Raw genomic sequence first — 13,830 nt, forward strand, 5'->3', positions numbered from 1 at the left:
TGGGGCCAGGGCCGGGCAGGGCACTGAGGCGGCCGGCACCACAGTGCAGGCCCCGCATGGCGCAGCCTGGTGCCACCGACGGGAGGGGCTGGGAAGCCTGGAGGGGCTGGGAGTGGTGCGTGGCCCGGGGTTTCGGCTCTCTGCTGTGCCACCAGCTGGCCAGGTGCTGCCCAGAGGAGCTGCGGGGCCTCCTGGCACCAGGGGCGGCTGCCCGTCCAGGGCTGCAGATGGTAAGCAATGAGGCCCACCTGCTGTGCCTACCCCAGTCGCCTCCAGGTCAGGACAGTCCCCCAAGCTGGCAGGTCCTTGCCAGTCCTGCACGGACATAATTTAAAGACAGACCCATCAAGGACAGGGCTGCCTGGAGAGGAAGGGGAAGGGTCATTGGGCTGGCCCTCAGAGCCGAGGGGCACTGGAGACACCACCCGGGGCTCGGTCTTCTAAGGAGAGCCCGCTACACAGACTCTCCCATTCTGCTCCCACCAGAGTGGTCAGGGGCTCAGGCCCGGGGGCTCCCAAGGGGTGCCCTGAGTGTCAACTCCAGACTGCATCCCTCTGCCCCCCGCAACAGTCAGCAATAAACACTCATTAGGCAACAACTGCTCTCACCCCCTTGTAAGGCTGGCCTCCTGACTTTTGGCCACAAAGCCCACATAAAAGGTCTTCCGTGAACTGGGGAGCATCGCGCTTTCACTCCCTGCCTCAGAGCGCTCCCCTCCCCTGCAGCCCCGTCTGTGGGCTCCTGTGGCGGATTCTACGTCACGTTCCAGTCAACCTTGGTGGCAGGTGGCAGCCCGACACTCACCACGAACATGAACACGGTGTAGAAGATGAGGGCCATGGCGCTGAAGGACTGGATGGAGGCCATCATGTTCCTCTGCAGGCTGAGCGGGAGCACGATGCACAGGGACACCGCGAAGAGCAGGAGCATGCGGAAGGTGCCCGTGACCTGGGCGGAGCGCCAGGCGTTGGCACAGGGACGGCCCGGGCTTCCCACCTCGAGCCCCGGGACTGACTGGGGCCCAGCAAGCTTCGCCTCTTGGCGTGCTGGTCTCGGAGCCCCTCCCACCGCTCCCCGTCCAAGATGCGGACTGAAACAGTCCCCGCGCTGCCACGCGAGCAGCCGTGAGGTTTCCGACTTATCGCACACCTGCAGATGTCCTTACCTGAAACCCAAACAGCCTAGCAAAGAAGTTGGACCCCAGGTCGCCAATCACAACATAGAAGGCAATGCATGTTCCCAGCATCAGCCCAATCATGCTGCAAGGAAGGTGGGCAAGCTTGAGAGTTGAGCACCGGGAGTCCCAGACGCACCCGCATCCCCCTGGCCGCTGACATGCAACAACCCAAGGGAGAGGTCGAATGGGAGACATGGTGTCGACATTCAACAGTTTCCAAGGTTTGGCTGCAGAGTTTGCTATTTTACTCAGAATGAATATTGAGCAACACTAGACTCTTCTTTATGTGGTATTACATTTTTCTCTCAGCAGGAGGTTCTAAAAGTTCTTTCAGGTGGTACAAAAATGCACTGTGATGTTAAGACAAGTTAAAAGAACAATCAACTGTTTCAGAAAAGGGTTATTCTTTTCAGTTTGCAATTCCCTAATTTAGAAGCCTAAAAGTGCAATTTCTCAGCTATTTTTTTCATCTCATAAAATTTTACTCCAAAGGGAGAATATGACATTTCCAGTTTAATGCCACCTTTATGCAGTAGTGTTCAGGGCAGGGGGCGGGGTTGGGGGGCGCATCTGAGTTTTGGGAACACAACCCAGAGATGAAGTACAGCCCAGGGAGTGCCCCCTCGCTGTGTTCCCTGGGTTTTCCATCTTTATATTTTTCTTAGTAAGATTTAAATAAGGCTTTCAGCCTTGGCACTAATCATTTTAAGGGTACAATAAATTAAACTTTCAACTATTTAGTAAGTAACACTTCAGAGAAATATTTTAAGCTATGAACCAATGCACATCTGAAACATACAATTCATTGTGTAGCAACCCTCCTGTTTCTTTTTGGTCACAAGTGAAGAACAGAGAGAATTACCCCCAACAGAACGGCACCACCTACCTGGTTTCCACTAGCATCTTTCCTGCTTTCCCGTAGGCATGCAATGCTAGTGCAGGGAGGGGAAAAGAGAATGAACGCTCAGTCTAAAGTGAGAGAAGCACATCAGTAAAAATATCCCCAGTAAAAGTTGTGAAAGGCAATCTGACAAAAACCTGTAGGTCTGGAGTTCTATGGGTATAAGGGGATATTTGAAAATTTTGGTCCCGTCTTTTTTCAGATCTACCTTCAACAAATAAGAATCACAGAAAATAAGAATAAAGCTAGGGTGGATCACTTTTCACACTCACTCGTACACAAAGGAAAGGAAAGAAAAAAGAAAAGAAAAACGGTCCCAGGGAAGCAGCAGTTTCCCTCTGGGCAAGTTAGGCTGCCAATGAGGAGGCCGAGGGAGGCCTGCCTGGGACAGGGTGGGGGCGCCCGGGGAGGGCGGTCAGCCCAGCCCCAGTACATCTGGTTTTCCCAGTCATAACAAGGGCACTTGGCTAAGGGCCTTCATGTTCACTCTGTGGTTTTAGCAGAAAATCTTGAGCAAGGTGCTTCAGGACAGGAGGGGACAAGTGCACGCAAGCCTGGAGAAGCCCCTCGGCCCGTCCTTCCTGATAGTGGAGCTGTTTCTAGCAGAGGAGAGATTAAGAGCTGACTCAGCAGGCCCCTCCCTGGACCTCACAGAGGCCGGGAACCCCTGCAACCCAGCCCCATGGTGAGCCGGACGAGGGCCGAGAGAAGCTCTGATCCCCCAGAAGCAAGCAGAAGGGGGTGCACGTGACAGCAAAGCCCCCTCCCTCACACGGGCAGAGCCGTCCAGGAGACCAGAGAGCAGGGAACACGCAGGCCACCTCACGTGAACGAGTCCAAAAGATGCTACTACTTTACTTTCAAACTATTTAGGAAAAATCACAGCACTGCCAAAAGCCAGTGAACATGGAGTCCCTAGCTGCACGGCCACAGGGCAGGTGGCCTTGGAAAGCAAACCAGGGGTCATTCCGGCCTCCCGGCTTGTCCAACTACCACATGGACACTTGCACCTCAGGGTCCTCTAAGACACAAAGTCCGGTGTCCCTAACGTGAAGGTGGCTGGGGCCCAGCCATCCCACTCCCCTCCTTCTCCAAAAGGAAGCTGAGCATCTACAGCATATTCTAAGTGCTCAGAGCACCCAGCCAGAGAGAGTTCCAGAACACACCCGCATTCTGGACAAAGGAAACTAAAGTTGTTCTAGGAGGCCAGAGAAGAGTCATGAGGCGGCACCTTTTCACCCAGAAAGACTCGCTGGGTTCCCAGAAGGACAAACCTAGGGGGGCTGCCCCCGAGGAGCTGCCTGTGCTGAGAAGGCCTGTGTTTCCTGCCCGGTTCTCAGCCGGGAGAGCCCCACACACACCCCACACACCGTTCCAAGTGTCCAGGCCTCAGTAACCCCTAATCCCGAGACATAAAAAGAACACCTGGCAGCCCCCCAGCCCTCAGTCTCTCAACTGGCAAGCGAGGGACTGCCCTCCCGCCCCTCTGGGCCAGAACCAGAGCACCAGACCTGCCCCGCGAGGCTGGGCGGCATCTGCTAGATGGTTTCCGAGAAGGCAGGTCCCTTCCCCAGGCTCCTGGGCCGGACTCCCCTCTCCATCTGCAGCAGGTTTGCTGCAGCTCGTGGGCTGGGCCCCGCGGGGACCAGGTGTGCAGCCGGGAGTGCTGTCAGGAGGGGCTCCCCAGAGAGGCTGGCTCAGGGCTTTCTCCTGGGGCCACAGCCGGGCCCACGGCTCTGCGGCTGCCGGGCACACAGAACTGACTCTCAGCCCACCTCGTGGAAATCGGGACCCCAGGCCCACCCCATGCTCTCTGCACACAGTCCACAGCCTCCGCTCATCGGGCAGAGATGGGGAAGCACACACCAAACTGCTATTCACGCGGAGGGCAGCGACCTCAACCCAGCCCTCCCCAAAGCCAGCCACCTGACTCCCGCTGCCATCTGCCTGGGGGGGGGGGGGGGTGTGATGACCATTTGCTCGATAAACAAGGGGTGGGGGGGTGCAGAGAATCCTGGGTGTCAGAAAGGATGGTTTTGTGACCCTCATTTCCCAAGCCAAGTATCCACAGGTGCAGGCCACACAACTTGGGACAGGCAGGGAGGGACAGGCCCTCTGCAGGCCCCACCCAGCCCATGATCGGGCAGCAGGCTGACCAGGGCCACAGAAACCTGGGCGGGTAGAGGACAGGACCACAGACGCGGGACCAGAGCAGCTGCTACGCACAGCTGAGCGCTCCGAGGTGGCAGCAAGGCCTGGTCACCTCCGCAGGCAGGGCCTGTGTCAGAGTGGCCTCATGGGGCCATGACGTCTCGGACAGCTGACTGTCTGGTATAGCTGTACATCTTCTGAAAATGGGGTTTGAAAAGTCTACTTGAAAGTCAGCCACACAAGGCAAAGGAGCAGCAGAAAAAAAGTAGATAAAATTCACAGAACTGGTCTACAAGCAGCAAACAGACCACCACAAAACACACACACAAAACACCAAGAGAAACAAAACACGCAGGGCTGTATTTCCGCAAACCGGCAAAGTTCATCCTCCAGTGGTGCCTACACCCGGGCCAAGACCGGGAGGGCAGCGCTGTGGCCACTTCCAGGCATGAACCAAACTGAGAAATGTCGCAAACTCAAACTTGAAAAAACCACCCGCCCGTTCCTTGGAGTGTGACGGTTTAAAAAGGTTATTTGTTGAGGATGCCTCAGCCGTTTCAGCAGTTTCCACACCCTGCACTGCACTGTCTTCAGGTCTGCCCATCTCCTCACCCCCACCCCCCCACCCCCAGCTGTCTGATGCCCATGGGCCCAGCAGACATGTGCTGGGGGTTCTGCGGACAGAGGCCATCTGTCCCGGGCCTGCAGGACTGGCAGGCAGTGGGCTCTCTCCACCCAGGCCACCCTCTCTGGCAGCAGTGCAAGCTCTGGGCCAGGAGAAGGAGGAGGACAGAAGACCTACAAGCAGCGGAAATGGCCCAGGAGGTGTGGGAGGACTGCTGGTCCATAGGGTCCAAGAGACTCCCATCTCCTCCTGTGTAGGGCTCCTTTCCAAGTGGTGGGGTCTCTCTATTTCAGAGATGGTGCCAAGACGGAACCAGGACAAACAGCAGCTGATGCTGCAGGCTGGGCCTGCGGGGACTGTGGGAGTTCACACAAATGCACCATCTTGTTTGGTACCAAAGGCATAATCAGAGACCAGGGGTGGTTTCAGATCTTTTTTGATTTCTGGGTAGTGAGAACTGGGCTGCAGCCACCACAAGCAGTTAAAGGTAGGAGCCCCAGCCAACCACACAGGAGGGTGTCCTTGGGTAGTTTTCTTCAATCTTTCACACCTCGCCAAACCAGTTTGCCTTCTCGGGGACCTTCTAAGAATATTCAGATGGACAGCTGTCAAAAACCACAGCCTCCCCAGTCCAGGGTCACTCATCCTATTTCAGGGCACAGCCAAGCATTTTGTGGGACCCTTAAGCGGGGAGAAAGAGTCACCCCAAAAGCCACAGCCTCACAAAAGGAGGAAGGGACCTGCCCTGGGGCACATGTCATCCCAAATAGAACCTGATCTCATGGGTGGAGGAGCGAGTCAAATTTAGCCTCTGAATTTCACTTCCCCAAGTGACTCCAACAGCAATGAAGAGTCTGACAGCACCATTCTTATCAGAATGGAGAGAGAAGGAAGCAGTCCTTCAATTTTGAGGTCAGAACAAATGTGAGTATCTCGGTGCCAATGCAAAGTAGGCAGACTGGAAGGAAACCAGAGGTCACGCTGCCAAAAGCCCACGCGTGGGGCTCACAGATGTTTTTATTTTCTTTGGCCCTGGGAACCCTGCACACCGTTTCCTCTTGGCACCTCCTCCCTGCTGTGAGAGCTGTGAGCCGAAGGCCCACCAGGGCCTCCGCGAGCGGACCCAGCATCCGGGCCACACACTAGCTGGAGGGTCAGGGGGTCCCAGCCAGAGGATGGGAGTCTTCCCCAGACGTGCACAGGGCAGCCTCTGAGACCACGTGTATTGGTATTTCAACATCCACACCACATATCCCCAGAATGCAGCATGGAGTCGAAAGGTCCAAGGTGGCAGAGAGAATGCAGCCTTCGCACACCAGCCTGAGGCGGGTGGGAGAGTGGGGGCCCTGACCTCAGAGACAGGCTGTCCAGGAAATAGATCAAACTGAAAGGAGGTGGAAAGCGCAGCCTTCTTTGCCTCAGCTGAAATCAAAGGAAGAAAGAACTAGAGGAAATGAGACTGCAACCAGCAACAGGACATAGAGGATGCCGTGGAGGAGTTGATGACTTGCTGCCGCTACAAGCCTGAGCCCAAGGACAGGCTGCCCGTGGCATTCAGAGTGGAGACGTGCAGCAATATCTGGGTCAGGCAGCTCAGAAGGAAGGCTCTGGGGCTGTAGGCATAGGAGCAGAAGCTGCCAAGGCTGTCTGAACCAGGAGGGGCCTCTCTATGTGGACGTGCATAAAGAGAAGGCGGGAAGACAAGCATTATCTCAATTTTAAAACATGTTGATTTAACAGCTTTGTTTTTAACTGCATTAAATTTTAAAATAAGAAAAATTGCTGCTCAAAGGACTCTTTAAGAATAAAGTAGAATAAAGAATAAAGCACTGGTGGTCCAGTGGTTAAGAGTCTATGCTTCCAGTGCACGAGGTGTGGGCTCGATCCCTGGTCAGGGAAATAATATCCCTCATACTGTGCAGCATGACCGAAAAAAAAAAAAGATTAAAGTGAAAGAAAAGTACTTAAAAGACTAAGGCCCACAGCCCCAGATCCAGATGCTGCACTCCTTAAGAGGGTGCTGAGAAAGGTCCCACCCCTCTCAGGGAGGCAATGCACTCACCCAGGCCGGCGTAAGTCCTCCGCTTGCTCAGGCTGGCAGCTTTCACCAAAAACATGCAGGACTGGTGCGTCATCCAAGAACAGAAGACCAAGAGCAGGGCCCCCAGGACAATGCCACACTGGAGTGTTGGGACAAAAGAGACGTTAACAAAATAAATGGGGTCACAGAGTCGGACACGACTGAGTGACTGAACTGAACTGAACAAAATAACACTACCCAGCATCTTTATCTCACACGCCGAACACAGGTGAACAGCACAAGTGATGACCAAAAGCCCTCCCCTGGGCCCCTGCTCCCTAGACTTGAGGCCCCAGCTCTATTTTGTCCCAACGCCAATGGGTAACAGTTCCTGGATGGAGTGGTCAACACGTTCTGTCCAGGGACATAAAGTGTATACATGTCCCCGAAAGAGCACCAGGGACCCCATTTCCTTCCCAGAGTTTCAAGGAATGGTGAGAGGTTGCCAGTCTCCCCAGTTCCCTGCAGACACCCTACAGCGAACAACCTTCCAGCCACTTGGATCAACAGCTATGAGTGATAAACACATTCTGGAAGGAAGAGATTAAAAATGACATTTACGCCTTTCTTATAAGTTAAACAGACACTCACCATCTGACCAGCAATTGCACTCCTAGGTATTTACCCAAAAGAAATGAAAACATGTGTTCATGCACAAACCTGCATGCCAATGTTTACAGCAGGTTTATCTGTAATCCAAAAACTGAAGAAACAACCAACTGTCCTACTAGCATCTAGCAGAGCGGAATACACACACAGCCCACCAGCCAGCTCTCCCGCGTGCAGGTCACCACCCCACAGGACAGGTCCATGTGGTCAAAGCCTGTGCACTGCTCCAAACAGGAAATGCCACGCCTGCCTAGCAAAGGTTAAAAAACAGATAAATTGAGCAATGCTGGCCTGACACCTACGACATGATGTATTCACATACAGTTAAAATCTGGCAACACTGACCAGTGGGGTCTGGGGGTGGGAGGGCAACCCTCAGTAAGGAGGCAGGGGTGGGGGATGCTGGCAATGCTGTGTTCCTCAATCTGGGAGCTGGCTACATGCGTTTGTTAATATTATGAAAATCCATCAAGAGTACACCTAAAATGTGTTCACTTTTCTGTATGCGTGTTACACTTTAATAAATTGCTAATTTTTTCAGAGAAGTACCCAAATTATTAAAACCAACCAAACAAAAAACACAAACAAAAACTTTTAAGTGACCTGGCTACCAGATAAAAACACACATCTCCAAGTTGCCTGTTGGCCTCACATGGTGTTCTTGCCAACAGGCTTCTCACAAAGAAGACGCTGAGTCTGAGTGATGAGTGACAGCATGTCCTAACTTGGCCAGGCCCTCGGGGCAGGGCAAACCACTTCCAGGTCTTTGCTTGCAAGAGGGCACCCACCAATAAGCTCTCCCCCCAGGCAACTCAGCCTGGCCCATTTTTATATGCTCTGGCAGGGGACTCATGCCCAGCACACAGTAAGACACTCAAATTTGAATCACCAGAGCCCTGCCACAGTGGCACTTGGCAGAGAGGAGTCAAGGAAGGCAGCACTGCATTTACAGACTCAGGACCAGCCAACTACACATCCCAGGATGCATTTCTGTGCCACGCAAGTCACAACGCATGCTAGGACACGTAGTCCTTCCAGAAACACCCAGAGGTGGCCAGCCCACGCTGGGATTCACAAGCCAAGACACAGATGTTGCTTTTGAAGCTGCCAGCGTGGCCTTCTACATAGCCCTGCAGTCTCCATCCTCCCACCAACATGCTTATCAACCACTCACACGGGAACCCTAAATGCATTTTCTTTTTGCTATTTTTATCCAAAAGATGCTAAATGTGAAAAATGCAAAGTGTTGCTCTAAAATTAAATACTGATGCGGATTTTCAGTTCCAAAATATCCATCTTATTTTCATTTTTCCACCTATTTGGTTTCATCATGTAAGACTGGTCTTTGCGGCCTTATTGGCCACTTGTCCTCTGGTGTCCCTCTCCTCCTCCACCCTCAAGCAACCTAGCTAGCAGACAGCTCCTGCCCCAAGAGGCAGAGGTAACAGTATCTCCAGCATGGCACACAATAAGCTAAGAAGTTCACTTTTAGGAAAGAAGGTACCCAATTTGACAATTCTATCACCTCCCTTTTCTACCATACCAAATGCCTGTTTATTTGTGAATTAAACAAAAGTCAAATGAATCCACACCTCAAAAATGGTGAGTTTCTTTCATGCAGTATTTAATGCTGGGATGACACCAATTTTTTAATATTTTGGATTTCTTCAATCAAGGTAACATTTGCATATGGTGGAATGCACAAATTTTAAGCACACAATCTGGAGAATGTAGTAATCACCTTGTAACCAATACCCCAAACTAGTTCCAAGGCCTGGGGATTTGACAGGTGTGCTTCTGAATACAAGTGCAGTCAGGTAAGAGCTTTTAGAAATAATAATAAAGAAAAGTAACACTGAATCCTGTGATCACTTTCCATTTTTGAAAGATCATATTACTTTGCTACATTTGCACTTCGATATGAAATTATTAATTGTTCTTGGGCTTTTCGTTGAGAAAAGAGGGATAAGATGGTTGGATGGCATTACCGACTCCACGGACATGAGTTTGAGCAAGCCGGGAGTTGGTGATGGGCAGGGAAGCCTGGCGTGCTGCAGTCCATGGGGTCGCAAAGAGTCGGACACGGCTGAGCGACTGAACTGAAGCTTTTCGTTTAGGGAATTCCCTCATTTCTCTTGCATCCACGGGGCGGGCGAGCTGCGAGGCCGCCTCCCCAAGTCCTAGTTCCCGTGAGGGAGTAAGCCCCGGGCGGCAAGGGGGGGTGACCACTGCCTGCTGGACTCACCTGTTTGAAGCAGAAGGGCATGGTGAGGACACTGACCCCTACTATGCTGTTCACTATGTTCGTGATCAGCCCCCAGTTGGAGGCTGCGGCCGCAGTCATAGCGCGGGGTCTAGGGGCCAGGGAGCCCCAGTTCAAGGCGCCGGGACGACGGTGGGGCGTGAGACCCTGAGGGAGACGGGTGGCTGGCTGCCTGGAGGAGGCGGCCTCTTGGGAAGGCGGCAGGCGCAGTCAACCTCCAGACCCCGCCAGGCCCCACGGCCGCCTCATGTCTTCCTCCCTCGCTGGTTCTCGCTGGCCACCTCCGTGTCCCCACGCATATACCCGGGAGAATTGCGGGGTGCCAGCCAGGAACACCTCAGCCCGGCTCCGCAGCCACTGACACACACTTCCTCCTTCCGCGGACTCCTCTGCCCGGAAGTGACGGCAAATAGGCGGCGCTCAAGCAGGGCTCTTACGGAGAGAGGCGAGCCTAGTGGGGCGGGGCTTGGTAGGAAGCAAACCAATGAGAGGTGGAGCTGGGTCTATGGGGCGGGACCTGTGGGCGGGGCCCGGTGGCCGAGCACCTGTTCCAGCACCCAGCTAATTCTCCTGAGGACCTGGTATCCTGAGCCCTTTCTTTCAGGACCTGGAGCACAAGGAACTCGCCACGGCTCTATATTGTCACATACATATGGTATCATCAGTTGGGCTAATCTGGTGAATAAAATGGAATCGCACTGTGGTTTTTATTTTTATCTTTAATATTTATTTATTTGGCTGCGTGGGATCTTAGAGGCAGAATCTCCAGTTGTGGCATGCTAACTCTTAGTTTTGGCGTGTGAGATCTAGCTCCCTGACCAGGGATAGAGCCCAGGTCCCCTGCATTGGGAGTGCAGAGTCTTAGCCTCTGGACCACCAGGGAAATTCCTAACTGTTCCCCCAATTATAAATGAGGTTAATCGTCTAGTCCTATTTTTATTGTCCATTCATATTTCTTGAAATTCTTGTTTACTTTTGCCCATTTTTCTAATTAGCTATTTGATCTCACGAATTTTGCATTCTTTCAATGTGCTTGACAACTAACCCTGTGTCCCTCAATTGGGGTTTTTCTGATGCCTCCATGTTTTTCATAGCTAGAGTAACAAATCACCACAAATTTAGCAACTTAACCAACACAAACCTGTTCTTACGGTTCTGTAGGTCAGAAGTCAAGAATGCATCTCTGGAGGAGGAAATGGCAACCCACTCCAGTATTCTTGCCTGGAAAATCCCGTGAACAGAGGAGCCTGGTGGGCTACAATCCATGGGGTCGCAAGGGATTGGATACGATTGAGCATGCACACACATAGTAAAGAAACATTTTTGTTTATAAAAGTTCTTTTTTCCTTCAATTGATGGTTCTTTAGATATATTGCTTATGGGCTAAAGATATTTCTAAAAAGCTAGTATACTTTTTTCTCATGCTTGGAATGGAAGCACTCATAATTCACAATGTAGTTTTGAAAGTTTCCATGTTGAAAAATTTAGGACAATGCAACTTTTCATTTAGTTTAATAAACAAAAACAAAGGGGAAAAATAACCTTTGATTTAAAATTAAAAAAAAAAAAGAATGCATCTCACTGGACTGAAATCAAGATGTGAGCAGTCACCCCCTTTATGAAAGTTCTTGGGGAGGCTCCATTTCCTGCTCATTGGGTAGATGGCAGAATTCAATTCATTTGGGTGGTAGGACCAAGGCCCCCATATTCTTGCAAACTGAAAACTGAGGCCTGTCCTCAGTTTCTAGAGGCCACTTTCCCTGGCTCATGGCCTACTTCCTCCAACTTCAAAGTTAGCAACAGTGGAGAAGGGGTCAACTCCCTCTCACTTCACATCTCTGACCCAGCCGGGAAAAGTTTTCCAATTTTAAGTATTCATGTGATTAGATTGAGTCCATCCGGATAATCTGGGATAATCTCCCCATCTCAAGGTCTGTAACCTTAATCACAGCTGCAAAATCCCTGTTGGCATGTAAGGTAACATATTCACAGTTTCCCTGGATTAAGGGGGTGCACATCTTTGCGGGGAGCCAGTATTCTGCCTACCCACACTCATGGTGAAATTCAAATTACTTTTCTTTGGCACAAATATCATGGATGTGCTGCTGTGTTTCCACTGAATCCTATCAGATGCCCTATGATTTTGATTTGTCCCATTACTGACTATATTCTCTCTGATTGCTTGATTAGATAGTTATGTCTTTCTCCTTAGTAAATAATGAGTGGTTTGTGGGGAGGTACTTCGAAACTAAATGTCCTGGTCCTTGTCAAACTTGAAACCTGTTAATATATCGACAGTACTGTGGACTCCTGTTTTCCAATTGTATTCAGTGGGTTTTCATCCATTATTATCACGAGTTATTTTGATGTGCTGATTTCCTAGACTTGGACAGTGAGAGCCCCTTCAGCTGGCCCCTTTGTCCTGTGCTGGGTCCCTGTCATCCTCTGAGCACTTCTTTGCTTTCTTGCATGATAAGGTGTTCCAAGCTCATCGCGTACTTTTCAAGAATCAATCCTTTCTCCAAGAACTCCAAGGAGTCCTTCCAGTGGAGACTAGTCATAGAGACCAAGATCTGGGCCCTGGTCCTGGCCACTGTTCCTCAATGGGCAGAACTAGAAGACACGTGCGTGTACCACGCTCACATCCTGATTTCTTCCTAGGTCCATCTACATATTGAAAGTCACATGTTCACAGCAGTATCTCCAAACACTGCTTGGAGGTCCAGGGCCACAGTCTTCATCCTGATATTCTTCCCTTCGATATTTGTAATGCCTGAGTTGATGCTCTCCACCTCACTTAGGCTCCCATACCCTCCCCTGGGCTGTCCCACTCGCATCCCAGACTCCCTCTCCTCCCCACTCTGGTTCTGAGTGGCCTCCCACCCACAATTCCCAATGGCACAGACACTCGCCTCACCTTACACTACCTAAAGGTTTCAGGACTGATGTGTAAAGTAGAGAGAGTCAGGGTCGTGGCCATTTCTGAACATGCACCCCTTCCATTCTCACTACACACATGTGAGTTCAATCAGCAGAGCTGATGTGACGCTGCTGTTCCATGGGAGCCTTCTGAAGCATAAAGGCTGTGTCACCCTGGGCATGTTAAAGAACCTCTCTGAGCGCCCATTATTGGGGCATCCATCACTGAAGAGGCAGCAACTTTCCATTTGGTTGCTGGAGGTGACAGCCATGGGCACCATCTGGGCAAGGAGGCGGAGGGGGCTGGACTAGGGTCCCACCTCTGGATGCTGGTGACTCAAGACTTCAGACAGAGGGGGATGCTGACCCCACCTGGCACACTTGTACTAAGGTGACAGATCCTGCTTCTCCCGCATCGGTGTCTGCTTTACCAAGGGGGATCCCCTCTACCACCCTCTTCCCCTTCCCTCCCTCTCCCCCACCTCAACCCTCACCAAAGACATGCAGGGACCCAGCCTGGGTTAAATTTACCTGACAGTTGTGGCTGCTTTAGAAAAAGGCTCCTGGAGAAGGTGGCCTGGGCCGGGGAGGCAGCTGTGGGAGAGCCAGAGCTGTGGAGCTGGCCATGACCTGGCTACCAGAACACTGGATCAATCCTCAGTGTTTTCAGTTGTTAAATGGGGCTGATGACACTGCTCTGTGAGTCTCTGTGAGGTCACAGGTGCAATCCCTTTTCTCTTGGAGAGCATCGTTGTTTTTTTTTAGCAATCCTCTGCTTTTTCAGGGCTTCCCAGGTGTATGAGTGTTAAGTCACTTCAGTCGTGTCTAACTCTTTGTGACCCTATGGACTGTGGCCCACCAGGCTCCTCTGTCCATGGGATTCTCCAGGCAAGAATACTGGAGTGGGCTGCCATGCCCTCTTCCAAGGGGCTTCCTAGGTGTTGCTAGTGGTAAAGAACCCACCTGCCAATGCAGAAGACCTGGGTTCGATCGATCCCTGGGCCAGGAAGATCCCCTGGAGGAGGAAATGGCAACCCACTCCAGTATTCTTGCTGGGATATTCCCATAGACAGAGGAGTCTGACAGACTACAGTCCATGGGGTC

General features: G+C 51.8%; 1 protein-coding gene across 1 annotated transcript in view; it reads right to left on the bottom strand.

Annotated features, from left to right (window-relative positions):
• The window catches only part of SLC38A10 (solute carrier family 38 member 10), a 40,655-nt gene extending 30,459 nt beyond the window's left edge, over nt 1–10,196 (bottom strand). Inside the window, exons 1-5 of the mRNA XM_065910870.1 lie at nt 9,790–10,196; nt 6,918–7,035; nt 2,065–2,110; nt 1,167–1,260; nt 806–949 (exon numbers count right to left, since the gene is read on the bottom strand). Coding sequence (XP_065766942.1) covers nt 806–949; nt 1,167–1,260; nt 2,065–2,110; nt 6,918–7,035; nt 9,790–9,888 — 501 coding nt within the window. The 5' untranslated portion in view covers nt 9,889–10,196. The remainder of the gene's footprint in view (nt 1–805; nt 950–1,166; nt 1,261–2,064; nt 2,111–6,917; nt 7,036–9,789) is intronic.
• Nucleotides 10,197–13,830: the final 3,634 nt, after the last annotated feature.

The sequence above is a fragment of the Muntiacus reevesi genome, chromosome 18, assembly GCF_963930625.1.
Source record: "Muntiacus reevesi chromosome 18, mMunRee1.1, whole genome shotgun sequence".
Taxonomy (NCBI): Eukaryota; Metazoa; Chordata; class Mammalia; order Artiodactyla; family Cervidae; genus Muntiacus; species Muntiacus reevesi.